Genomic DNA, 26,596 nt, shown 5'->3' with positions numbered 1-26,596 from the left:
TTTTTGGTAGTGCATGCAAGACAGATGTGAAAGGACTATAGAATAAACTAAGGATGCCTGCGAGCCTGAGAGACTGTAGACACAGTGCATTAGAAGCTATAAGACATATATTTGGTTATTTCATATAGGGAACAAGTATTCAGTTAAAAGGGGGATACAGGAGATCCAGAAATGGTATATATAATCAAGGAAACCAAGCAATACTGTTGAAAAAAATGCTTCGTTGTAGATCTTGTGGCATATCCTCCCCACGGAGAAGAATGAAGTATGGATCAGGTGTAATATAATGGAATATAGTATACAAAAAGTGACTTACAAACACAGAAAGATATCCATCCCAAAATTCTCAGAGAAAGGAGCTGAAGATAAAAGGAAACACTAAGCAGGTAAATTTACAGTCTTTTAAGAAGAGGTATCAACAGCCTCGGAAAAGGCTACTAAACAGACATTTAACAGGGGATGTAAGGATTATGCATGAAATTACTGGTTTGTGAGCTTGATTTAAAACAGTGAGGAACATGAGAGAAAGGCTAATCAAAGACATGATAGAACAACACCTAGAAAGTTTGGATTTAATGAAGGATAGAGGGCAAAGATTCACAAAAGGAGGATGATGATGCTTAAAATTTTCAATAAAGATTATTTTGAGAGAGTAGCCACAAGTGCTGACAGAGAAGCCTATAAACATGATTTACCAGGATTTTAGCAAAGCTTTTGAAACAGTATAGCACAAAAGAATAATCTGTTGCGTGAATAAGTATGGCATAGGGAGAGATACTTTGTTTGATTAAGAAAGAAAAGAAACACTAACTTGGGTATGGAAAGCATAAGAGTCTTGTGAATTGAAGCAGGTTTGGTTGGAGGGGTGTGAATAATGGAGAGCCTTAAGAATCATTATTTGCACCAATTTTGTTGAATTTATGCAGTATATCAGTAGTCTGGAAGAAAGAATAAGTAGTAAGGTGATGAAATTCCCTGATAGTACAAAACTGGGGAAATGTCAGAACAAAATAGGCAGGTGATAAAATTCTGAATGACTTTGACAAGGAGGTGGAGCATGGGCAGATAAGTAGCATATGCAGTTCATTTTCAAGTAATATAATGAGGCTAGGGAATAGAAAAAGAAGAGTGTATGGATACCTCAGATAATCACAGGGCACAGAAGGATCTTCTACATGCTTCTGAAGCACTTCTGAATAGAACTGTAAATCCTCAGGTTGAGTGGTTATTAGTTGTTTTACTTTGCTTATAAAAGCAAATAAAATTCTGGACACAGAATTGAAGTACCAATTGAAAGGCCATATTCTTGGGCCATTTATAAAAGCAGCAAAGCCTCATTTGACATGATATGGACACTTTGGGCACCTTTATAGAAAGGAAATTCTGAAAACTGCGAAGTGACAAGTGAGGATCAGGACAATAATTAAAGGTCTAGGTGACATTAATTATTCAAAAGGTTAGAGAGACACATGCATACACTCTGCATGGATTGAAGGCCCAATCCAAAGCTCATTAAATGTAGTCACTGAGAAGCTTTGCATGCCAGAAGGCTCTAAATTGGTTCTGAAAATAGGAATGCAAGCGAAGAGGAATGCAAGAGGCAACCAGATTGCCCAGTGCTCTTGTGAGACATCTAGTCCAAGCAGTTACTCTTCTACGACACTTTTGAATGGCCCCAGAAACGACTTGGGCTTCAGATTTGCACGTGGCATGTAGGAGACAAATTGGCACTTAGGTTCTTGACAGGAGGGGGTTTAGTGAAGGATTGTGGGCTTGTTTATTGAAGAGTTTTTATGAAAAGATGAGGCCACAATAATATAAGAAATAAAAGGAAAAAGTTAAACCACTTTCTTAATCCTAACTTATAATGTATGTGTTGCTCTCCTCCGGAACAAATCTTTGGAAGTTTTTCAGCAAGGCACAGTTTAGAGTGCAGTACAGCTTCTCCAGCTACTGTACTGGGCCTGTCTAAGTCCATATTGAAATGCACTGGTAAGGGTCTTTCTTCTGTGGCCCACCTTTGCTGATAAGAAATTACTCTGTAATAAGAAATGCACATGGGTTTGTTTTCGTGCTTGGAGGGGAGGAGGAGAGTGTTGTCAAGTTTGTGTCTCTTGCAAGAGGCTGACAGGTGTACCCTGGCAAATGCAGTGGTGGCAGGTTAGGGTGTAAGTGCCCTCAGCCGTCCACCTTTCAGCATTGTGTGGAGCTGATATGCCCTGGGCTGTGAGCTGGAGCAGCAAGGCCTGGGTGCCCACTCTGTCCTGCTGAGTCCTTGTACACACAGGTGACTTGGGCAGAGGGGCAGGGAGCTCAGCCAGGGTTCCTCCCTGCGAAAATCTGCAGCAAGGCAAGGATGGCTGTCACAGCCCCACGCTTTTTTCTCTGTGGAGCCATCTTGTATTGCAAAGGGCTGGAGACTCGAGAGAGAGAGAGATTCAAATGCCTCCTTGAGTCACAACACAATTTTTCTTCCGTGCTGTGCTACACAAGTGCTGCAAGGCTTCTTCCCTGACTGTCCAGGCAAGGGGCATGGAGCTGCAATTACCCCAGAGCTCATTTCTGTCTTATTCCCACAAGCTTCCCCTTTGTAGGAACACAGAGTGAGGAGGGGCTGGGTCTCCTCCCGGATCTCACCCCGGTAGGGAATTGGGACCAGCCACGAAGCACATCAGGACCCAGGAGCTCCTGTGAGCAGTTACAAGTCCCGTGGTTCTGACAAAGCTTGTGAGACTTGCAGTTAAAAAGGAGTTCCTTAGAACGCGAAACATATGGAAATAAGTATGTGGGTTTTGTTCAACGTGGTGTGAAAATGACTGGGTTTGATCATTTGAAAATCTAAGAGTAAATGGAATTTACTGAGTTTGCTTTTAAAATAAAAACTTAACCATGCACAAGTTTAGAGACTTTGAGATGAGTGTGTGTTGAGCTAATAAAAGTTGATGTCAACATTTTAGAATATGTTTGAAAACAAGAAAGAACTAGTGTTTGATCAAGCAGCAGTCACAAAAACATTTTTCCCTTCATGATAAAAAGAAAACCTCTGTGTGTGATTCTGCAAATATGTCAGATCATTTTCAAGAGGCTAGTAAGTGCTAGTAAATTACTGGTTTTTTGTTGTTGTCAAATGACTTTATTTTTTGGCATTAGACTTCAAAAAAACCCTAACCTTTGTATGTGTTGTCATTATGTACATCAGTCATAATTTTGCTGACAATTCTTGACATGCACTCTGCGTTGCTGTGCTAACAAGAGAAAAGACCAGCCATTAAGTTTATGTTTCTTTGTTTTTGAACAAAGTCACATATCAGGAGTAATGGTAGGGGAATGCTAATAAACAATATATAGTGCCAGTCATCAGGGAGTAAGAAATATTTTCTAACTAGTTCTAAAGGGAAACAATGTTTTAAAAAAAGGGAGAGTGATTGTTATTTATGCAATATTGTTGTTCTATATGTCAGCATCAAAAAGCATCTTGTAAAGAGCTTAGCATAATAAATCGTTGATCGTGACTGTCATTATTTAGAGGTCTTTCATAGATCTAGATGTAGTGCAGTAAGGTTAAATTTACCAACATATAATAGGAAATCCTTAGACTGAATCTGAATTTCTACCAATGTTACCAGTATTGTCACAACAACAAGAAAAAAAGTGTTGTATCTTTTAAAACAGCAGGCTTCACAAATCATAACTGTAAAACTAAGTCAAAGCAGATTTGTTTTCTGGGTGTCCATTGATTTTGTTTGTCTACATAAGGATTTAACTTGGTTACATGTCAGAAATCTAAAGTTGATTTAAATGAAAAAAAAGGCAAAAAAGGCTTGTCATTGTTTCAACCAAGAAGCAATGCAACACATTTCGTTACTGTCATCAGGAAAATAAAAACAGTCTCTGTGTATGAGAAGCAATGGGAGATTTGGAAAGAGGAGCCCACAGGAACACTCAATTTCAGAGTTGACTTTGATTAGTCACTAATTCTTCGGTTAACTTGGTAAGACAAAATGACATATGTTTAAAAAGTCTTTATATTCCTGCCTACAGGCTTGAAGTAGAAAGGTACTTCATGGATGGGCACCTTATCTGTCTGGGATAGGGCATCTAAATTTAGATGCTGATAACAAATCCATCGAGTCTTTAATAATGTTTAGAGTCAGGGAAAAAAACCCACACTTTTTTTAAATATAATCATTAATACCAGCTACATAACATTCTTCAGAAGTTAAATATATAGAAGACAGGCTGTGGTTTTGATGCACATTATCCAGTGAACTCTACTTCTTCCCCAACTAATATGTATGAAATCTGCAATTTACTGCATCTGTACCAGCTTTTTATGACTTTACGTTCTTTAAAAAATATATGTTTTTCTTTTTCTTTTTTTTCTTTTTGCTGATGTAGGCAAGGTGCCTGTGGCTGTACATAAAGATAGGTGTCTCTTGAGTTACTGCCTTGATGTGGCAGTTCAGGGCTTACTTTGCCTTCATTGCATCTTCAAAACAACAGTTGAGCTCTCCAGGACTGTTACCTTAGGACTTGAGTCCTTGATACTACAATTATGCAGTTGAATAATTTTATGAATCTGACTTGTCTCATTAGATGCCTGGATAACTGCAGATTTTAAGCCTTACGATGAAAAACCAAAGTCTTACTTTTGAATATACTCCTCTTTTTCACTTTTAAAGCAATGCTTTCCAATGTCAAATCTCTGGCCAATTCAGGTCAAGAAAAATAATAAAAGAAAATATAGTCACATTCTTAGGATGTTGAAATGTCTTGGACAAGTGATATACCGTGTAGAAAAGTGAAATAGCAAATCTTTTTTGAAAGACACCAAGAAAGAAATGAAAAACTTCTCCTATGCACCAAAGAGAGCAGAGTAATGCATTTCCTGGTTTATAATGAAATTTGATCTGCATACACCATGATTTTTAAGTAAGTCAGGCCCAATCTAATGTGGCCAAAAGGATTGCTCTCTGGCTAGTTTCCAGCCAACCTTCCCAGTTTTAGTTACAGGCTTGCCAATAGATATTGAAGCAACTGCCTGGATGCAGTAACCAGTTGTCCAGAATAGCAGGGATTTTTTCATCCTTGAAAGATCGCAACATGATGGGCCATTTAAAATGTATGGTAAGGAGGAGATTGAGCAGCCCAGTTGAGAATGAAGGAGAAGCAGATTTCTTGATTTCTGTGTTTTGTTCCTGGCTTCTCCCCAGTTCTGTAGCGGGCCTAATGCATTGGTATAAAATGAAGGATTCACGTTGATTTTGGCGTTGTTTGGATGATATCCCACATATCCTCATTGCATTTTGCCTTCCATAAATATAAAGCTGGTGTTTTAGCAATACTGGTCTGTCCATAGAGTTAGGAAGCTGAAAAAAAACAATCTCTATAGTGTTTCAGGAAACTTAGATAAAAGGTACTACAGAACTGCAGTGTTATTTTTTAATATTAATAATTAAGCCTTAATGAAAACACTGCTGGAGAGCTTTAAATGACCACTTTGAACTCAGTATTTTGAGTTATAATGAAATGGTTCCAATTGTATGTTTCAGTAAATTTTATCTACCCTTGTTTCTTTAGAAGAAGACCTACCAGTGCATCAAATGTCAGATGGTTTTCTACAATGAATGGGATATCCAAGTTCATGTTGCAAACCACATGATTGGTAAGTGAAGCACTAAAACTTCTCAAAGACAGATAGCCATTTCTTTTACTCATAATCATCATTGCCTCTGAAATTAAACAGAGTTAAGGAGAAATTAATTGTGCATCCATCAATGATTAACCTAGGCATGATTGATTTTTTTATTCATATTATTAGACTTGATAAAGCATTAGCGTATTTCATTTTCTGCAAGGGCTAGTTTAGACTTCTGCAGAGAATTATATATCCACTGCCAGTCAAAACACAGGTGATTAGCAAATTAAACTTCTAATCATTTTTGCATTATTGAAAACAAACTAACAGGAATGGTTAATGAACTGGATGTTAGCTTTCCGTAGAGTTTTAGACACGTTTTAATTTCAGAAGTTATTATGGTAATGACACTACTGTGTACTTCTCAAGCACCTTGGTACCAAAATCAAAACTGGCGAGTTTTTGTCATTAGGAAACATAAATAATTTAAATGGCCATAAAATAGTATTGTTTGTTGTGTTTGAGCAATCTGGAAAAAAACCTGAGTGTATCTGTATACAATTAAATACTATCATTTATTTGAAAAAATAAGGAATTGTAGTATTCAGTAATGGAATCTGCTTTTTAAGGTACAAGCATTTTAAAAAGTGGTTTAGGATTCCTGACTCCAAGCCTGGCTTGATGTTTACAAGGCTGTTACAGTTGTAAATTGGAATAAAATAAAAGCTGCTTTTTCTTTGATATTCATATTTTGCTATTATTTGCTTATTCCCCTAGGATTACCCATAATGTTTTCAATTTGGTAACCACTCAGTAATAGAACTAAGAGTTCTATCAGCCAATTAAATTTATCAAGCACATCATTTGCCTGCTAATAAGATAACATTGCCAGGGTTGTCTCATTTTGTTTTTAGTCTCTTCCAAATTTCACTTTTCAAGACAGAGATGGGTACCATTGATTTTATACTCCTGCTTCCCTTATGGTGTTTTTCTTGCTATAATAGTAGAAAAGCATGCAAAGCACAGACCAAACGATATGGTATAGAAGCCAGTAATTACATATCCAACAGAAGAGAATTTGCTGGGGGTTTTTTAATTTTATAACTTAAAAATACTTAGTTTGATGCTCGTGGTTTTTTCTTTCACGGTATCATGCAGATTTCTTCCATAGGCACTAGTTATTTGGCTGCACTGTAGAAGAAAGTTATCTGCCAAAACTTAACAGCCCATTTTTCTGGGTACTTTGTTAATAAGTTTTAATACATTTAGAGCATGAACATTTTGTATAATTTTCATAAAAATGAATAAACGCAAATGACAAGCTGGTTTTGTAAAGGAGCAGAGTGATTTGCCTGTTGGATTAAGCCTTAGTTTTGATATTTTGGGGAGTCTTTGGGGAGGAGATAATTTGAACTGCTTCACAGTATTCAATCTGGGTCAGTAACGTGGGATTTAAGAGCAGGTTACTACCAACAACAGAACTCACCATTTCTACTGTTTTCTTTGAATCCAGTGTGACAGGGAATATGGACACTGTGGGTAAGGGATGATGCTGGAATGGCAGAATGGTGTGTTTGCTTGCCACCCACTTGTCAAGTGCCTCACATTTTCAGAATAGGAGCCCACTTCTTTCATTAAATACTCACATTTTCTTTTTTTTTATCTCTGTTTTCTGGATGAGTTTTAGTAAAGGATCAGAATGGGAGGAGAGAAAGGAGGAGAGAGTCAGTAAAGCAGGACAAATCCAGTTAGCTAGCTTCAGCCTGCAGATCTGAAAAGACTGAGATTTTCTTAAACTGAGCTATTAACTGCCTATGTTTTATTTCTAAAAGCTGGATGAGGTTGAATGAGAAAGAGAATCTTTTAAAAAATATTTAATTGTTTTGTCTGTGTTGTATCTAATCATGCATGATATTGCTTCATGGCATAACCATAGTGACACAGATTTAAACGTGCTTAATATAAAATCTTCCCAGTGAAATAAAGAAGGAGCTTGCAAAACATGCAGGGAGATTTGCCGGTCATGCTTGTGGTAATCTGTGTTCAGTGGAAGATTCTTATCTGCACTGCCAGACTTAACAGTGCAGCTCCTAATGATGTAGCCTCGATTAAGCAAATGCAAGGGGATTTTGTGTTGGGGTGGAGTGAAAGGAATATCAACGTTCCGGAGAGTTTTGAATGTGACCTCGGAATCGAAGCACAGGGAGAAATAATTTCTGATCTCCAATTTTGTTAGTCTTCTCACCACTAATTGGATTTTTCCTTAGCTATCTTTCTAATTTCACTCTCCCTCCTCCCCTTTAATTTATATCATTGCTCATAGGCCTTTTTCCAAGGCTGTATTCTGTCTAGAGTGAAGGTTCAAGGGGTGACATCAAGATATTTAAAATTGGCCTTAGTTTATGTGCATCTGTAGGTAGGCTTATAGTATTCATATATTACACAGAAAACATGCATGCAAACACATTTGTGTGAATATAATAGATAACCCATATATATACCCATAGATATCTGCATGCATATCCATATGTAGATTGAAAAATATGTTAGATGAAACACTTAAGTGAATATTGAGTTGTTGACACAGCACATTTACCAAGCAAAAAAAGCTGGTTTCCTAAACACATCGATCCCTCCCTATTTTACATGTATCTGATGAAATATGTCTTCTTGCCCTGCTTTCCTAGTAGGAGGTCAGCAGAACAAGAGGTAGTGTCTTCACTCCCCTGGGGAAGGGAAAGTGAGAAAGCTTCAGGAAGAAAGAGAGAAAAAAAAGAAGGACTTTAAATGCGAGGGAGAGGAAAACAATCTGGGAAGGCAGGCATTATAAGTCAAACAGTGTGATAATCCCTAGATCAAATGTAGGGCCAATAAATGCCTTTGCAAACTTCATCACACAGTGTCAGGAACTGTTATTTTCTCTCATAGTAAAATGTTAGCATTATCTGTGTTGCGGTTATTGATGGATGTAATGTGTTCTTACCTGAAGGACTCCATCATTTTAATTCAGGTAAAAGAGAAAAGGGGAGGCAGCTGAGACCATGGGACAAACAAGAAGGTGCAAAGTCATCTGCCAAACTCCACCCAGAAATGGGTGGGAACCACTGATGGGGATACATGCTCAGCCAGCTGAGGGAAACAGTTGCTACTCACCATCATTTTAGCAGTTTGGGAGCCTGGAAAAGTTGATGGTGTCCCATCTAATTACTGTGCCCCTTGAACACGATCCCAGGATGTAAACTGAGTTCACATTGCTAATATCCACAAGAGAAGTTGTGTTATGGAAGGTCACTGAGGCAAAGATATGTTTATAAAACCCCAGTGTGAAACTTAGACTTTTAAATAAGGCAACTGGAATTACTTTGTTGGCTAAAATAGCTCCACTGAGGGTAGGTATTTTTAGGTTGTATGTATGTGTGTGTTTTTGTCTAATCAAATATAATCTCAACTAGACATTTAGCAGGGGAAGAGGGATTAGAGGCTATGTGAAAAGCCTCTTACTCTTCTTTGTTAGAAGGGTATATAGTGTTTTTACAGATTTTATTATACGTCTCAATCAATTCAACAACAGGGATTATGCCACCTAATGGAAAATAAAATCTGCAGATGACCCAGTGAAGTGTAACCTTAAGTATCTTTGACAACAGTACAATTTACATTAATTATTATACAAGTTATACATTAAAAAGTTGTCATAGGGATGGCTTTCCTACATGTTCATTACTTCTAGAACTTCCCATTTTAAAACTGTTCTGCAGCCTTTAATTGAATCTTCCCAGCATCTTTGTGATGGGACAGGGCAATAAGGCTTTTTAATTGAATAGGTGAGGACAAAGAAGTGAAGAAGTGGAATTCCTTGCCTGCGTTAAGTGAGTGAAAGTTCAAGAGTGCTGCCTGCCAGATCTGTCCACACATTTCTAGACACTGTGCTTCACCAAGCAACACCAGTGTTTGCTTAAACTACACACTGATTCAAGCTTAGGCTAGGTGATGCCAGTGGACAGAAAGCAAGGCAAACCGTGGGCTTTTTTAAATAGGCCCTCTGTTTAGGCATTATTTTGGAGCTAGATGTAAGCGTATACTTTTGTTTGGATAATCATGAGGATGATTGCTAAATGAAAACATGTTTGTCGGTGTGTGTATTGAAATTTGTTGGTAAAACAATTTCTCAGCTTTTGAGTGGGAAGGGAAGAAATGTAAACCCAGGTGTGTTTCATATGGGTTTAGGAAGTGCTGGCATAAATTGTAATTCTTCAGCTGCCTTCTTTCTTTTACCTTTCCCTCTGGGTGGAATATGAAGCATTTTTAGCAGCTTGCTTTGAGAAAATTCTATTTCGGGGTGCATGGTGTCTGTAGAAAAGAGGGAAGCTTTCTGGCATCCCTTTGTTTTCATCACATAGTTTACAGTTGGCATTTGACCTGAGAGGGTAGGAAGAGACTGCCATTGTTTGTGTTCTGTTTGCTGCACTCCACTGCTCCTCCTATTATTTTCCCTGTTATTTTAAGCAGACAAGCTAAACATTGTTTTTTCTTCCACTGATTCCCGTACATCTGTAGTATCTGATGCAGTTCAGTGTAAATAGACAAACCAGTTGCTGTAACAGTTGCCTAGGATTTTGCACACATGCACAGAGTGGCTTAGAACTGGGGGAGTTTGTTCGGACATGTTTAACTCAGAAAAGGAATTACTCCATATAAAATTATGAGGCTCAACAGCAGTAGTGTAAATTTGTAAGTGCTCTGAGTAAAGTGCTGTTAGGCATGAGATAATGTAAAGAGATGACATTGCCAAGAACTATTTATGAAGAGCTTAATTTTTTTCACTCTGATAATTCTTGACCAATAATTACCAGCTTCTAATTATCTATTTTAGTTAGAAAGAAATCTCTATCACTATGGAGGTTGGCATTGCAACTAGCGCATAAATCCCCAAAGAGGTAAATGTGTTCCAAACAGCCACAAACAACTGTCTCATGAAACATAGTGAGCAAATTGCGAGCCGCTGGCTGTGCACAACAGAGCAGCACATTTACCATTGAGGACTGATCAGGCTGACAAAGAGAATGATAAAAGGGGAAACAGCCACAATCTTTGTAGCTTGCTGCTACTTTTGTCGATGAAGAAAGCAAGCCCCAGTGTCATAGCAAGAGCCACTACCCCTCTGAGGAGTGGCGGAGCAAAGGGGAAGGGTGTCACGGTCAGGATTCAGTACCTTTTTGCAACCCTACTTTTGACAATTTCTGTATAGGCTGTTTCTGATAAGTGAACAGACTTTTCTTTCTTTAATCTTTTCAGTATCATGTATGAAACATGTTTTGTGAAGTCTGTTGTGGTGAGGGGGGCAGCTTGTTTTTGAGGGGAGGATGTTGTGTAGCATTGAGCAAGGTAGCAGGTGTGAGCAGGAGGCGGAAATGAAGGGAAAGAAAAAAAGATGCCGAGCACCGAAGTTAGGAAGCAAGTGGGAAAACAGGATGAAACAACCCTGCAGTTGACAAGAAGAATTCTAGTTTACACCAGTAAACCCCAAGTAAACAAATCTATGCTGGAACAATTGTAGTTTAAAAAGAAGAGTATATGGAAAGTGGGATCTAACATTTTAATTTCTCTGCAAAGAAATTTTACAGCTGTGTTTTACAATAACAAGTAGTATGTAACCATTAGAAGACATAAAGACACATTTTAGTGCAACTCATGATTTTTGATTTTTTCAGTGACAGTGATAGAAGTATATAATATGTATATATGCTTGTGTGTTGTGTGGATATGCATGTTTGCATTATGCATGTATTAACTGCATGCATAATAAACCTATAAAAATAAATCATCTTATTTGCCTCACATTTGTGCAGTGTACATTACAGTACATGTGGACAACATCACTGATATCAAGACAAAGGAAATACTTCAATCAGCTTTCTGGAGCCCAAGAAAATTTTAGCGTGGTTGTAATGGCATGTGGCATTCATACATTCTGTTATTTGTCTAATGTGTAAGGTAATTAAAACCCATGATTTTCCTTTCATTTATGCAGAAAGCTGTACTGGGCAACTAATAACTTGTTGCACCATGTTGACCTCAAGTAATACACCTTCAGAACATCAGTTTAATCACTCTACAGTAAAACTGATGATGTGAAGTCCCTCTTACGCGAGGTCTGGAGAAGAAGAATCCAAAGATATGCATCTACACACTAGAGGGGAAGGAGTTAGAGAGTTCTTTTTGTCAGTCATCTTTCAGTGATTCCTGAGTAGTAAGAAATGAAAGTTGTCAATTTATAGTGAAGAGATGGATTGTACCCTCTTAGCATCAGAAAATCATTTGGATTCCTGGGAATCTCCTATTTACAGGCAGAGCTGGCAAGAAGTTGTCTAAAAGTTAGAGGAAACTTGGTCACCTTGTCTGCAAAATGAGGAGGTGTATTTGAAATGCCCAGGAAAACGAGCATTTGGAGTTAAATCTGAGAAAACGTAGGTTTATTTTGTGAGGGGCTGGGTTACAAAATAGACGAAATCTGGGCTGTTTAATACTAACAGGAAGCTACTCTCCTGTGGGCAATGCTGGCTTATTTGAAAAGCCCATAAAGGGTTTCTGCATGGACCATACAAAAGGGATACTTTCTCTTTAATAGCCATCTGTACAGGAGAGATGAGAAGTGGGCCAGGTCATCTCTCCTCAGCTGTCATGATATTAACGTAGGTAATGGAGCAAGCTCTGCGTTCTGCTGGGTGTTGTTTTTCATAGATGTTCATCGATTTACACAGATAATTCTATTTATTTCTTAGAGTTGGTCCAAGCAAACCAGGCAGAATAACAAACACCAAAGCATTTCAAATGACTTTATCTTTGTTGTTTTGTAATGTAACTTTTGTCTAAAAAATGGTGTCACACCTACTGTGCAGATGGCTGCATGATTTGTAAACCAGCCAAAACATTTAAACAAATGTGTGATCTGGGGATAGATTAAATAAAGGATAAAATGGAGTGTGGACCACAAATTCTAATAATCAGATGATTTTAAGTTGTGTGTAGTGTGGAGCGATGGTAGCAGCGATAGCAGGGAACGCTTGCCAATGACAGCAAGGTGCCTTACAGATCTCAGGATGGAGCCTGTGGCCTAGTAGGCCTCAGTTTGAGAGCTGCACATTTGCTGTACAGCTGGCAGCTCTGTATGGGGACATCAGATAAAACTTATGTAAAATGAAGTGTTATTGCTTAGTATGAAATTGTGCAGAGAGGGAATTTGCAGACAGTAACTGAAAACAGAATTCATGGTACCAATGAAGCAGACTGTAAATATGAAGAGGCTTTAATTATCTGCGCAATTTAACAAAAAATTCAAGATGTATTCGGAAACGGCAAAGGCAGATGTAAACATGCTAGAGCAGCACCATTCACTGGGCTTCAGGTTAAGTGTGTCGCCTATTTGGGCTACAGGCATCCCACCACCCCCCCGCCCTGGCTGCGTGCTTTCACCCACCGAGCTGTTCTGCTTGGAGCTGGTGCTTCATTTCAGGAGTTGGAAGCAGGAACGGTTGCTTGCTTTTTGAGACAGCTTTTAGGAAAGACCATCGGGCTTTTAAAATCGCAAATGGTTAAGTCAGGACATGGTGTGCAAACGTCCATGAATCCTTTTTTTTTTTTTTTTGGGGGGGGGGGGGGGGGGAGGACGGACGCTGGACTCAAAAAGTTCTAATAAAATAGAATGAAAATGTCTTATTATTAAATAATAGTAGTAGTAGTAATAATAGTAATGATAATACTACTAAAAGAAGCATTTGAAAAATGGCCACAATTCAGGTTGAAGCTCATTTTGTAACGAAATGAAGCAAAGCACACAGAAGCCTAAGATTTTTCCTGCAGAAATGCCCGTGGTATGAATAGCTCTTGATGAAGGGGACGCTATCGAGAGGTAACGCCAGGCAGTACGAAAGTTGTTCCTTTTCTTCTACCTGCTGTAAGATTCTCCTCTGAGCCACTGCAGTGATATACCGTGCATGTTAATACTTGGGCGCCACGGGCTGAATTAATGGCATGGTGTCAGCCTTCCCTTTTGTTCTTTGTTGCTGACCGTTTGTATTGCAGGCTTTATCATTAGCCTTAGCACATTCCTTTGGCCGTGTTTAGCTGTCAGCACAGAGGGTAGCCGAACCATTGCTTTTCTAAATCGTCCCTGTTCTTAGCAGAGAAGCCTCCGATTCTTCAACGGAGTACGTCCCGAGGTTTCTCCCCGCGATGTAAGCGCAGGAAGCGAAACAAAAGAAGCCAATATGGAGAGTGGGTGTCGAACTTCAGCTGCTCATATTGTTGCATTTGGAGAGCTGACGGGGTTTCGTAGGTCACCTTTAGAATTATGCCTATGACAGCAGTAGCTACCTGCCAAGATTGCAAGGTATCTCACAGCTCTCAGGATGGAGCCTGTGGCCTGGTAGGCCGCCGTTGGAGGGGTACACATTTGCTGTACAGCTGGCAGCACTGTATGGGGCAGCAGTGTGGGCTGTTAGGGAGCTGGAAAGGAGACAAGCATGAAATTTCTTCTAACCCCAACTCTGTTTTTCTGTACTGTTGGCTGCTTCTCAGTTCCTTGACAAAAAAACCAATCAGGCACCCTTTAATCCGCCTGTGATTACCAGTGGTATAAAAAGAGAAGCATAATGAGGAAAAATGCCTCGTTTTGTTGCCTTCAAAAGCCAACAAATTGGAGTTAACTTGACAGGAAGTGGCTTAATAATTAGATTATTTATTTATTCCTGACACATATCCCCCTGTTACTAGTCTCAGGAGATCCTGTAGATGGTACGATTTTCAAGCTGCCATTACTTCGCTGTCTTCTGTGAACAAAGAAGCTACTGTCTATCAGTCAATTAAATGCACTCTTTAAGCAGAGGCTGAGAAGTCCTCAATGGATAGAGCCCTGGGACGTTGTGGCTGATGATTCCTTTCTCTGTACTGTACATCACACTCTCAACTACGGTCCCCACAGAGATGGAATAAAGTCATGCATTAAAATATCACTTGTTGATTTGTTTGCTAATGAAGAGCCATTGAAATGTTTGTGTATTTCTGTGGCAAAATTGTTGATAAAAGGACTACTTGCTTGCATATCTTACTTCATCTTCAGTAAGCGCTTATTTAAGACTTACTAAAATTAAAGTCAACAAATTAAGGAAAAAACAGAGAGATGGATAATATTGGTTTACTTGCAATTCACATCAATGTAAATAACACTGAGGACAGCAAGAAGAGAGAAAGGGGAATAATAGTACTTCAACCATGTCTGTTATAATTTTCTTCATTAGTAACAATAAGGATCTCTGGTGGTTTTTTTCTGGTGTGGTAGTGGGCACTCATTTCTAATAATAAAAATGCTAAAGTGTCCATTTAAAAATTATCCTGGACATGTAGGCATATTACTTTTTTTTTTTAAAAAAAAAGGAAAACTTGAGACTTTGTTTCTGGTTTTTGCATTTCTTTTTGGATTTCAAATATGCCCAGTAAACAAAAACTTCCATTATTTAGAGTTTAACTGTGTGCAGCTGGTTAGCCTTTTAGTTGAGAAAAGTACAGCTATGTCAAGCTAGTTAGTAATGCTGGTTAAGGGTGCATGCTTAAAGTTGTCTGAAGCTGGGGCTTCTGAGCTTAACAACACCCTCCCTCACTCTCCCCCCAAACCTGCCAGGCTTCTTAACCAGATTTCATAATCTATCTATATTTGCCCTCCAACCATTCTTCCATGTTCCAAGAGTCCGGGTCGCCAGAGTGGACCGGTGTGGATCACATTTTGGGCCCAGCTGGAGAGAGGGAGTGTTTTAATTTTTTATTTTTTTTTACAGAAGTTGACATACTTGTATACCTGTCTTCACATTGAAAAATCATTAATTGGCGACATCCATCTGGAGTTGATGCAGGTCTTATACTGCTTGTCTTAAAGAGCTATATTTGCTCTTAAGAAATACAGATAATGCTATAGCAGTTCTCCAGTGAACTAGCTCTGTTCTGAATTTAGCCTCTGTGTGACCATTTGCACCTGCAAATAGAGCCTGTAAGTGCTATAATATATATAATATATATTCTATCATATCTTTTATATATATATATTTTGTATATATAAAGTCACTCATACCAGGATTATTGTTTTCAATGAACTTAACAACAAGCTATAGGGAATTAATTCAAACCAGCCTCAAATTGGAGTGTTTCTTATTCCTATTCTGTTATTCCAACTCATTTTATTAGAAAAAGCTTAGATACTCAGAGGTGTTCTATAATAGAAAATGAATTTGAAACCCATTCATTAATTGGTCATTAATACATTTCAGGATTAGTTTAAGCAAGGCCCTACCTCCTGCCCAGTCAAGTATGTTCTGGTTAATATCCAATTATCTGCACCTTCGTACTTATTATGTCTTAATATTTCGGATATGATAACCAGAAACTTGAGAGTAATGCTAATGAGGAGCATAGAACAGGAATTAGCCAGTGACACACTCAATGATCCTTACTGAGCAAAGTAACTCCTTCTGTCTCCTCAGCATAGTGGTCGAGCTACCACCACACTTTCAGTAAGCAGTGCTTTCAAGCCTTTATGGGAGCTTAGAATTATATTTAGCTAAAAATCCTTATTTTTGCATGCCTCATAGACCGTGTTGGTCAGAAGATACTCCTGCACACCCTTTTCCACGTGTAGAGTTGCTTTAAGCGGAGCCAGTGGAAAATCAATAGTAAAGTGAAATGCTGATACCTACTTAAAATACAAGCTATTTTGCGATTGAATGCACCTTCTTCTTATATACACGGGTGTATGCATGTGTATATAAGCTGAACAGCCTATCTGTCATGTCTTTCAGCTTGTAAGACAGCTGCTTTAGTGACCAGCAAACCAGATATAAATGTCTGTGAAATAAAAAAAAAATCTGATTTATAAATGTGAAATGTAAATATTGCCAAATTAAAATTTTCCATGCACAAAAATCTCAAGCACTTAAAGTTCAATCTCAGGATTCTTGCCTGTGAAAATTATTATACGCTCTCTTAGTGAAACATGCAAGTGAAACCATGGGACCAACATATCAGTGGGGCAGAACTGAGTAATTCTGTCATGTGACCTTAAACTAACGTAATTATAGAGGTAAATTCAATGTATAGGGAGAAAGGAAGAAGAAACATTCCTTTTGGCAGATTTATTTTTGTTAACTAAGCTGCTCTTTGAATATGTTGTGCAATTCAGGGCATTAGGGGAAGCCCCAGAGGAAATGAAGCAGTGGGCAGAGTGAAGGAGACCTGCTCAAAGGTGCAAAGCCACATAACACATTATTTTTATTACATGAATATAATCCAATATATGTGGTACTTATCCAAGAGACTTTACAGAATATGCTATTCATAGGATGTTGGACAAAGCTTATTTCAAAACACTGCCTCATTCACTGTGTTTATACTGAAAGGTATGAGTGTCATGTTTGGATTAGACTGAATGATAAAAGGAATAGTATATTTGTATAATCAAAAGCAATCATAAAACACATGTACAGTGGCCAGAGTTAAGGATATGCCCGTAACATCCTGTTTTGGTTTTCTTTTTCCAGTGCCTAGCCATACAATTTGAATTTTCTCTTACACAACACTTTATTAGAGTGTTGTAGTTCAGGACCCCAGCAGTATATTCTTAATATCTAGCTGTTTGGCTAGGCACCCTTTCTCCGAGCTCTCTTGCAGGCAACCTTCACAATGAACCCACTGTGCTTCTGGCTTCACTGCTTTTCATTGCACACCTATGTGAGTGCCAAGACATTAGATAACTGTGCAAAAAAATCCCCCTCCAAGTCCCCCAGATGAGACTCCTGCAGAGCACTGTGTAATTCATTGAACAACTTGAGAGATGTTGATGTTTACTACCTCATTCAGTTAGACATTCAGAGGCAACGCAGCCTTCCATTTGCTTCGAAGTTTGGTTAAAAAGCCTAACCCAAATATCGCTTAGTGCAAAGTGTGATTTGCGAACTGTCATAACATGATCAAATCAAAACCAATTTTCACCAGAACAGTTAAATACTCTTCTCTTCAGCTGAGTGACATTTCCCTGCCAAATTTGAACTTTTAACCCACATTGCTCCTTGCGTTACTCTTCAAGTCAGACTTAACAGGGATGGTATTTTTAACCTTTTTTGATTAAAATATAGCTGAGCTTAAAAAAAAAGAAAGCTAAAATGAAAACAAAATGAAAATAAAATAAGTGAAAAATGAAATAAATAGGCTTGGGCAGAGAGCTAGCGTAGAAAACATAATCTTAAGGATACTTCTTAATAATGGAAAAGTTCTCTACTTTTACCTGCTGCTACATTTGCACTAGTGATGGAGTACGCCTGGCAGTGCAGACCAGAATTGCACCGCCAGGAAAAATCCTTCATGGTGGTGCATGGGAATAAATTAGGTGACAGGAAATAGGGCTCTAATTTCTATGATATGTCACCTGGATTATCATATTTTACATTGACTGCTGCTTTTGTGCTGCATGCGCATCTCTTTCAACCCTTGCGATGGGTCCTTCAGGCCAGCCTTTTTGTGGCGTGGTAATTTCTTTGTCTCCTTCAACCTAAAGCTTCAGTAGAAGTTCTCTTCTCTGACAAGAGAAGCACTCTCAACACACTTTAGCTGCCCTTTTTTCTTATATGTATCCTTCCCATTCATCCCCTTAAAGAGCAGTTTTGGAAGGCCCTTTGACTCTGAATTCTCCTACGCCATTATCTCCCACAAAATGCAGTTAACTTTTCACGGCATTACACAGTGTCTCCCTCTCCTTTTGCTTTATGGTGTTCTCCTTTCTTGTTTGGAGGGGGAACTCCTTTTTTCCAAGTCTTGCTTTCAAGTCTTTGCTTGACAGGCTACAAAGACAATTTTTGTTTCAGAATGTTGAAACAGGAGTCAGAATGGGTGCAAGTTTGTGGTGGTTCCAGCATTCCCAATGACTTCTTCACTAGCCTAGAACAAGTCATTCAATTGTGAAATGGAGACAGTATTTATCTACAGAGGTTTTTCAAGACAAATTAGTTAATGTATGTTTAAGAAGGGAAAAAGTACAGTAATTCTGTAAATAGCAAGCTATTAAATTCTTTGTGGGTTTTAATATCTCCTGGCTAATGGGGAATTCTGCTGCTTGCCTTAGAGCTCCCAAATTTGGTCCATGTTTCCTATCCATTTCAGAGGCCAATTTAAAAAAATTGTTCGTCCTCTTTTACTGTATCATCACTTCTCACAGATGCAGTCCAGCTGATTTCTATTCTTGACATCACCTTTTCCACACAACAAAAATTGTCCTTCATTTCTTCCCCAGTCAGAACCAGTTAACAGAAAGAGAGTTAACAGAAATTGTGATGGCTTCCATGAGTCAATAACATTGGCTTATTCCTCTTCAGAATTTGTCCTTTGTCACTGCAATTCTGAAAGTTGCTTCAAGGTCCATCTACTCTGCGGGTCCTGTGTCCTGCACAAATCTCTTTCTCAGATCCTATATATTCTGCTATCATTTGAAAACATTTTCTTCCCTGCCTAAACCAGTTGCATTTCTTTGTCTTCCTTGGCTATCGTTAATTTGCAACCAATTATTGCTGTGCTTTTCTAACGGATTTGTGGGTTCACGCTATAAAACGTATTGATGGTCTTTAGCTTCAATTGCTTATTGTGGCATTCGGCTAAGTCTTGTAAAAATGAGACACTTGTGCACCTTCAGGAGAGTTTTCGTTTTTCAGTATTCTCTGCTGAAATTACCTTCTTTTTAAACTATAGTCCTGATTCAGTACCAGTTATGGCTGGCACCACAGATCTTGCAGCTTTAAATAGTATGCCTTAATATTGCCCCCTTTGTATGCTGTATTGTAATGAAGCAACATCACTAAATTGCAGTGAAGGGTGATTGTTGCATGGGGATGACTACTACACCTTGGGGTCCATTTGCACCAGATTATTTTTTTATTGTTGTTATTACAACCCATCTTCTTTACTCTCTTGATGCCAAACTTGCTGTTGGACATCCGCACAGCACAGGGGATCTCTAAGAACATTTTGGACATCTACTTGTCTCTTAGGTACACACCAATGACTGTTCAGTTCCAGGCTCTGGTGTCCTGGGTGGCTTTGCAATACTTTATTGATGCCAGCTTGGTCTGTTCACTAGACTTGCAGTGTTCTTCATCATTTGCTCTTAAAAAAATTAGTTTGTTGCTGATAGAAGTGACAGGCGTTTCTTGCTAACCATTTTCAGACAGGAACAGTACTAGATTTATAACAAGTGGAACATGCTTTTTCCCTTCTTGCTGTTCCCCATACATTTTACAATACAGAAGAGTGCAAAAATGATTTTGCTTGAGCTGTTTCCTTTCCTTTTGTTACTGTGTTCACATTCAAAGGAAGAATTATAGCAGTGGTGTCAGTTTATCATCCAGTGCCATGATCTTAAGGAACCTTGTGCAAAATTCAGTTTCACAGAAGTAATGACAATTATTATTGTTGTAAAGATACAAATATTTTAATAAAGACATTTTATTTTCAAAAATCTTTCCAACTTACAGTGACAATGTCTAAATACAAGCTTCAGCAAGGTAAGAGTGCAGATTTCTGCCTTAATTGTACAGGAAGCAGCCTTCATCCATGAAGGCAAGTTTTAACTGACTTGTCAGATGATAAAGTGGAAGATATTAATTGACTTCATATGTGTGGAGGCCAAGAAATTGTCCTGTGTTCTACAACAACAGGGCAGCTCAGGAGACCATAGCTGACATACTTACTGGAAGTACAAAGAACCGTTGCCCATTCCCATATACCGTCATCACTGATGCCTGATCACTTAACGCTTTTGAGACGTTTGATAGCAACGTTTCTGTCACCCCTCCCACTGTAGCCTGGGGATTCAGCATCATCACGGGTGCTCTGCTAAAGGGTGGAAGTAGAAACTACAGCTCCGTTGCATGACTTGCACAGTATCAGGGCTCCCAAGCGTGTTGGCTTGTGGCTCTAGTGGCCATGTTCTTTAGTGCTGTCCTTGCCGGCACTGTTTGCACGAAGAGAAGTGTCCCAAAGCAGGAGTGTCACAGCGTCCTCAGGCTCACTTGTGTGCCTGCATCCGTGTGTGTTGCACACAGTAAAAGTTTTAAATAGGCTTGCGTTGTACCACTGTACATTAGGAATTGAATGAAAAGGTCTGATCCCGAAAACATACAAGTATGCGTATGATTTTATTCATATGGACAGATGCCACAAGCTTCCTTTTATACAGGAATAAGGCTATCTTATGTTCTCAAGTGTTTGTAAGATTGGGGTCTAAATTGCAATTCCGGGTGGTATTTTAACAACATGTTCTAAATGCAGAAAAAAATATGTATCTTCGTAATGAAGTCATCATCCCATTAAAACATCTTTTTTCCCTCTGTGATACCAAACGTGACTTTTGAGCTGTAATTTGGATTTTTTCCATCTTTATGAAGATGACACATCTTTTTCATTGCAAGGCAGCTTTTTTTTCAGTTTCTTCTTTAGCTTAACATTGTGGCTGTGTAGCATTCCCGTTTAAATCAGGAATTAGAGCTGACACACCTTGAATTGAACTATCAATTCTTTTAAAACTGACGCCGGTTCCACACTATTCGGTCATACAAACTTCCGGTTATGGGCCAGAGAGCATTGATTTTTAGCTGTCATTTCTAGCACAAACACTGTAGAATTGAAATTTAAACCTTAATCCACTCTTTAATACAATTAATTTTTAATGTGCAGTAATACTAATTGAAATAGCCTGAATTTAGTAAGTCACCACAAGACATTTTCAAAAGCAGGAGTCTCCACTGAGAGCTGGAAAGACAGATAATCATTGTTACAGTGTTTACAGAATAAATGCACACTCTGCAGGCAATTCCATGCCAAGAGATTTTTTTTGTTACTTTACATTAATATATGTCATTGTGGATTTAAATTTGGTTTCAGTGATTCCTACTGAAACACATCTGTTGTCATGAACCAAGTTACTTTGATTTTGTTTTAATGGAAGTGTTTATTTTTATAGAATATTTTCAGCCGTATGTCTGTATTTTTAACATGACTGTCACTGTATTATCTAGTTGTCAAATGCATTGTGATGTGCAGAGAAACATATTCAATTTTCTACCTGTAAAATGGTCAGCCATGCAGTTTCTGTGTATGATAAACTGAAGCTGCATGTTATGTACCTGACTCTTTTTTCCCCTAGGTTTGCCTTTCATATAAGCAATATATCTTGTGCCAGCTCAATTTCACTACATCACTTTTAATTTTCAGAAACGATCTTTTCAGATGTTTTAGCGGGGAGGATGGAGAAGGGATTCTAACTGCAGAGGAACAGATCTTACACAATTAACCAAGGAGGGATTTAATAATTTTTATAATAGCAAGATGTCATTGCTACGTTTATCTGATAAGAAGGAATAATTCTTAGAATGTATCAGTTCTTCTGATGAATGGGCTTGTACAGTGTTCAAAGTGAGCAGCAGTGTTAAGTGAAAAAAAAAATAGCATGCGCTTTATGTCATCCTTTCATGGCTTTCACATCACAGTATTTAGTAAGCCAATAGTGCTGTTAAATATTTAGCAAAGGTTCCCTCAAAATCTTGCCATATATTCAAATGGGATTTTGGGACATTTTGCAGCACATAAGTAAAAATTATGCTTTCGTTCTTGAAATGGTTGTAACATGGCATATTTCCTAAAGGAAGTGCAGGACAACATGGCATAAATACGTTCAGCAGATTTCACACCCACAGAACACCAGAATTGATTCCCATTTTTCGGATTAAGGGTTCAAACTGACTCACATTTTGTCAGAAGAAAGCTGCACTGAGTTTATTTGCACAGAATATTAAAACAGTATTACAGCATTTAGTAAAAACCCTGCAACTCGCAGTGTGATATTTTAAAGGCTCCTTCCCAGCACAACATTTGTAACAATGAACATTTTCTGAGTTGGGGTGAGAGAAAAGCAAAGATCAAGTTGTTACCCTCTTCTGAGACTAAGATAGTACATCACAAGGTAACGCTTTTAGGTTCTGTAGTATGCAAAATAGAGATTTAATAACATAGTTGCTGCATGATGTTGTTAATCAAACAATAATAAATCATTAGAAACCCTGTCTTCTTTGACAAACGTCTGCATGTTTCAGATCCTTGTTGTATGCTAATTAATCCTCAGTAAGTACTTGTATAATAATTAAATGTCTTGCACTTAAATACAGCCAAGCCCATTTATGCTGTTAAAGGAGGTGTATCTTGTGTTATCTTCGGAAGAAATTTGGGACTGATAGGCAATGCAACGGGTATCCTCCTGTTTCTTGGGGTGCCTCGCAGATTTTAGGTGCTGTGCCTCGTGTGCACCCTTTTTCCTCTGTTCGTGTTTAAGAGTAGGGTACAAAGGTTGTGTGAGCCTGTCATGACTATTAAATCAGTAGGTTTGCCACTGCTGCCTGGATGAGTATGTTCCTGCCCCATGCAGAGGCAGCACAGCAGTTCTGTAGTCTCCCGGCTGCAGCGACAGGTAAGGAACAGCTTTGCAGGTGCTCAGCTGCCTGGCTTGAGGCTCCCACTCCTCTGTTTCTTGGGGATCTCTTCAGTCCTCCAACTCATTACTTTTAGTCTGTGAGCTGTGTGCAAGAATTTTGGCCCACTGAAGAATTATATTTTCAGGTGTTCGTAAAAAAAAGAAAGGCTATCTGCGGGGCGGGGGGGGTATAAGCCACACTTAGTGTTGCATGTAGAGGTTAGTTTAACCCCTGAAGGTGGAAGGCAGTGTTTTTCTGCAAATTTTATTTTCAGTTTGGGTGAATGTATATAATTTTTTTTAATTTTCAATTTGTATCAGCAGCTAATACCTGCTTTTGGGAAATCTTGTTCATATGTTTGGTGTATTTATTTAAGTATTCAAAAAATTCAGGTGTTAATTGCATGCATGTGTGTGAATATATGGAAAGGTCTATATAGTTATGTAGGGTAGATGTATTTAATATGCATAGCTTGATGTATGTTGACCTCAGGTTACGAGAGTAGAAAATCCCATTTTCCAGCTTGTTTCAAATGTAGTAAAAATGCTGCTTCAGTTGCTTTATGCTACTCACATTGGGAAAGGTGCTTATACTGTGATAATTATCATCAAGGAATATTAATGCGTTCAGCATTTGTAACCCAAAAACTCATTATAGCTTAAGCTGTGCATCATCTGTGAAGAGAGAACTTTGCCAGAATTCGCTCTTCACAGGGGTTGCCTCCTGCTTGTGATGGAGTGGTCAGAGTATTGTAAGAGGTCACTTAGGCTATTTTTGAAAGCTGAAGTTTTGCAATTTTTGATTCACTACCTTCTGTCTAAATAGCTTAGCATTCTTCTCCCCCCCAAAATTTGCCTTTTCTAATTGAATGCCTGGTGAAGTGCATAAAGCTAAAAGATTGCATCTCATTATGTGCAAGAGGCTAAAGGTGTAGACATACATATTGCACATCAAGGTCATGGAGATTTCAGGGTCCATATCCCATCAGCATACATGGGATTTGCACAAACACCACTGTCACTCATGCTAATGGGAACTAGCCGTTCCAATCCTGTGGCCTTTGATAAGGATTTGGGTTCTTACTTGTGTTAAACTGTTGATGCTTCTGGTAGCAACTTCCACTTCAGTATTTATGTATTCTGGAACCATATCTTGGTTCCCTAATGCTATTTCACCATGTGACCATGAAAAATAGGGTTTATCATTTTCACACCTCTGTTGTCTTCCAAGCTCCTGAACCCACAGTTTAACAACCTTCACATTTCTAAAATATACTTGGGCAGCTTGTTCAAAGCATCGGAGCCCAATTCTTTCCTCACTGAAGTTTCACATCAACGTCGCCCAGTTGACTGAACTGATTTACATTAATGTTGTTAAGAGGCGATTCAATCCTGTAAGGGTTATTTTGTATTTTCATTAGTATGTCTTGTTGTGAGAGTCTGTACGTGGCTGTACATTACCCAAATATACACTAGAATGGTTACAGAATAAGATGACCGAAAGATCTAAAAAAAAATAATGCCCTACAATAAAGAATTTCCTTTTCATTGACTTGAAATTGAAATCTTCCTTCCAACTAAGCACTCTTTGCAGATGAATATCGTGCTTCCACCCTTGGTAATGAAGGTTGTAGCAGAGCCAAAATTGTGTTGTTCAGTGCTGTTGTTGCTGGAATTTTTAATATGGCTGGGTTTTATTATTTCTCCTCCCCAATATTGATGCATTGCTTGTCATTTCTCACTCTTAATATTGCCTTATATTGCATGTTGTAGTTTGCTTTATATTAGGCAGAAAAGACTGGCTTTCGCAGACTGCTTTGTTTCTGAGGTCAAGATGTGAACCTGGCCTTGCTCCTGGGAGGACTAGAAAAATCTATTTCATAACTTTCTACAGGCCTCGAAAAAGGCTAAGAAGAAAAATACAAAATCCACAGGCTTAGTTTAGACCTGGTGAAGAGTTGGATTCGTCAACAGGAAAGCTTGCAGCTGATCAGCTTTTCTTGTCGTAAAGAGTCCCTGCTGTCAGTGCATACTCCACTGATACAGCAGAGCTTTGGGGAGCCTTGTGAATCTTTTAAACACCCACACATTTGTCCAGAAACACCTGACTTGATAATATAGAACAAATCTGCTGAAGTAAGAAATTGCTTGCCTATTAAATCACCAAAATGAAGGGCTTGAAATATAGGTAAACACAGTCCTCATGAGCTGAGTGTGTGTATTACAGGCTTGCCCAGTTCACTGATGGGGCATAACTTTGCTTTGTGCAGTAGAGTGCTAATGCCTCATAATGAATGGCTGTCTTGAACCAAGGAGAGATTCTCAGCAGGTGAGAACACTGTTGATGGGAAATAATACGGTACCATATCTGCTGTGTGGATGTAAACTTAATAATCTCTATGAATTTTTAGTAACCCTGCTTCCCTTCCAAAGAAACATTATGAAAAGATTGCTTCCAAATCCTTCAGATACTCACTGTTCTTGTGATAGATGCCTTAGTCTTTACCTTGAGGCGCTGGAAATGAATGTGTGTTCTTTGAAAGAGATAAGGATGTAGACTTTCGAAGGAGCAAATTGTATTTTCATGTTTAAGCTCACTGTTTGCACTTGATGTGGTGAAAGCCAAACGTGAAGAATTGCTTTTCAACATTATTTCTCTGCCTTCTGTATCTCAAGACCTCTGAGTTATTATGCTAAAATGTTCTATTACATGTAATAAAGAAATGTTGGAAAACCGGAAATAGAGCAAGATTGCCTCCATTGATTTGTCTGTACTTGGATTGCTCTAGCTACATCTTAAATCAGGAAAAGGATCATCTTTGTGCAACATAATAATGTTACTGAAAAGAACAAACAATCTGCATTTGCTGAGGGCATGACAAATGAAACCATTATCCAGTTTAAACAGTTTCTCCTTTTAATCAGAAGGCAAAGTGGGGGGATTGATTCTGATCCTGCTTACACCAACACTGTGAACTACCAAGTAGGTGATTGTGATGAAGTCTGAGCAAATGGTTATGACAAGGCAACTGAAATCAGGATTAGGTCCAGCATTTGTTAACATTCACTCTATCCTTATTTCACTTTTTTTTTTTTTTTCAATTTTGTATCTATTTGTCAAAATTCATATTAAAGTACTGTGAAGGATGGTGAGTGAGCATGGAGGCAGCATCTGCTTTTCAGCCAGACCCAGAAAATACTTGCATAATTTTTAAATTCATCTGGATTCTATTTCATGCACAGAGCTTTTTTTGGAATATTTAAAACCTTAAAACTATCTCAATTTTTTTAAACAATAGGTTCCTTATATTAAAAAGAAATAATAAGTACCATGTTTGTCTATATGGTTTATTTTATACAAATCTAAAAGCTCAGAGATTTATTGTATGTGTAAACTCAAAACTGAG

General features: G+C 38.4%; 1 protein-coding gene across 10 annotated transcripts in view; it reads left to right on the top strand.

Moving 5' to 3' along the window:
- The window catches only part of ZNF521 (zinc finger protein 521), a 232,971-nt gene that overhangs the window by 108,072 nt on the left and 98,303 nt on the right, over positions 1-26,596 (top strand). For 8 of the 10 annotated variants that reach the window (XM_049825395.1, XM_049825471.1, XM_049825418.1 and 5 more), the window contains one exon: positions 5,581-5,665. The exons of 1 other annotated variant lie outside the window; for it this stretch is intronic. In XM_049825395.1, the coding sequence (XP_049681352.1) occupies positions 5,581-5,665 (85 nt within the window). The remainder of the gene's footprint in view (positions 1-5,580; positions 5,666-26,596) is intronic. One more of the 10 variants, XM_049825404.1, reaches the window with a different exon arrangement.

This window comes from Accipiter gentilis, chromosome 2 (genome assembly GCF_929443795.1).
Source record: "Accipiter gentilis chromosome 2, bAccGen1.1, whole genome shotgun sequence".
Classification (NCBI taxonomy): domain Eukaryota; kingdom Metazoa; phylum Chordata; class Aves; order Accipitriformes; family Accipitridae; genus Astur; species Astur gentilis.
The sequence above is the reverse complement of the archived record's forward strand: the minus strand, read 5'-3'. Positions and strand labels throughout refer to the sequence as shown.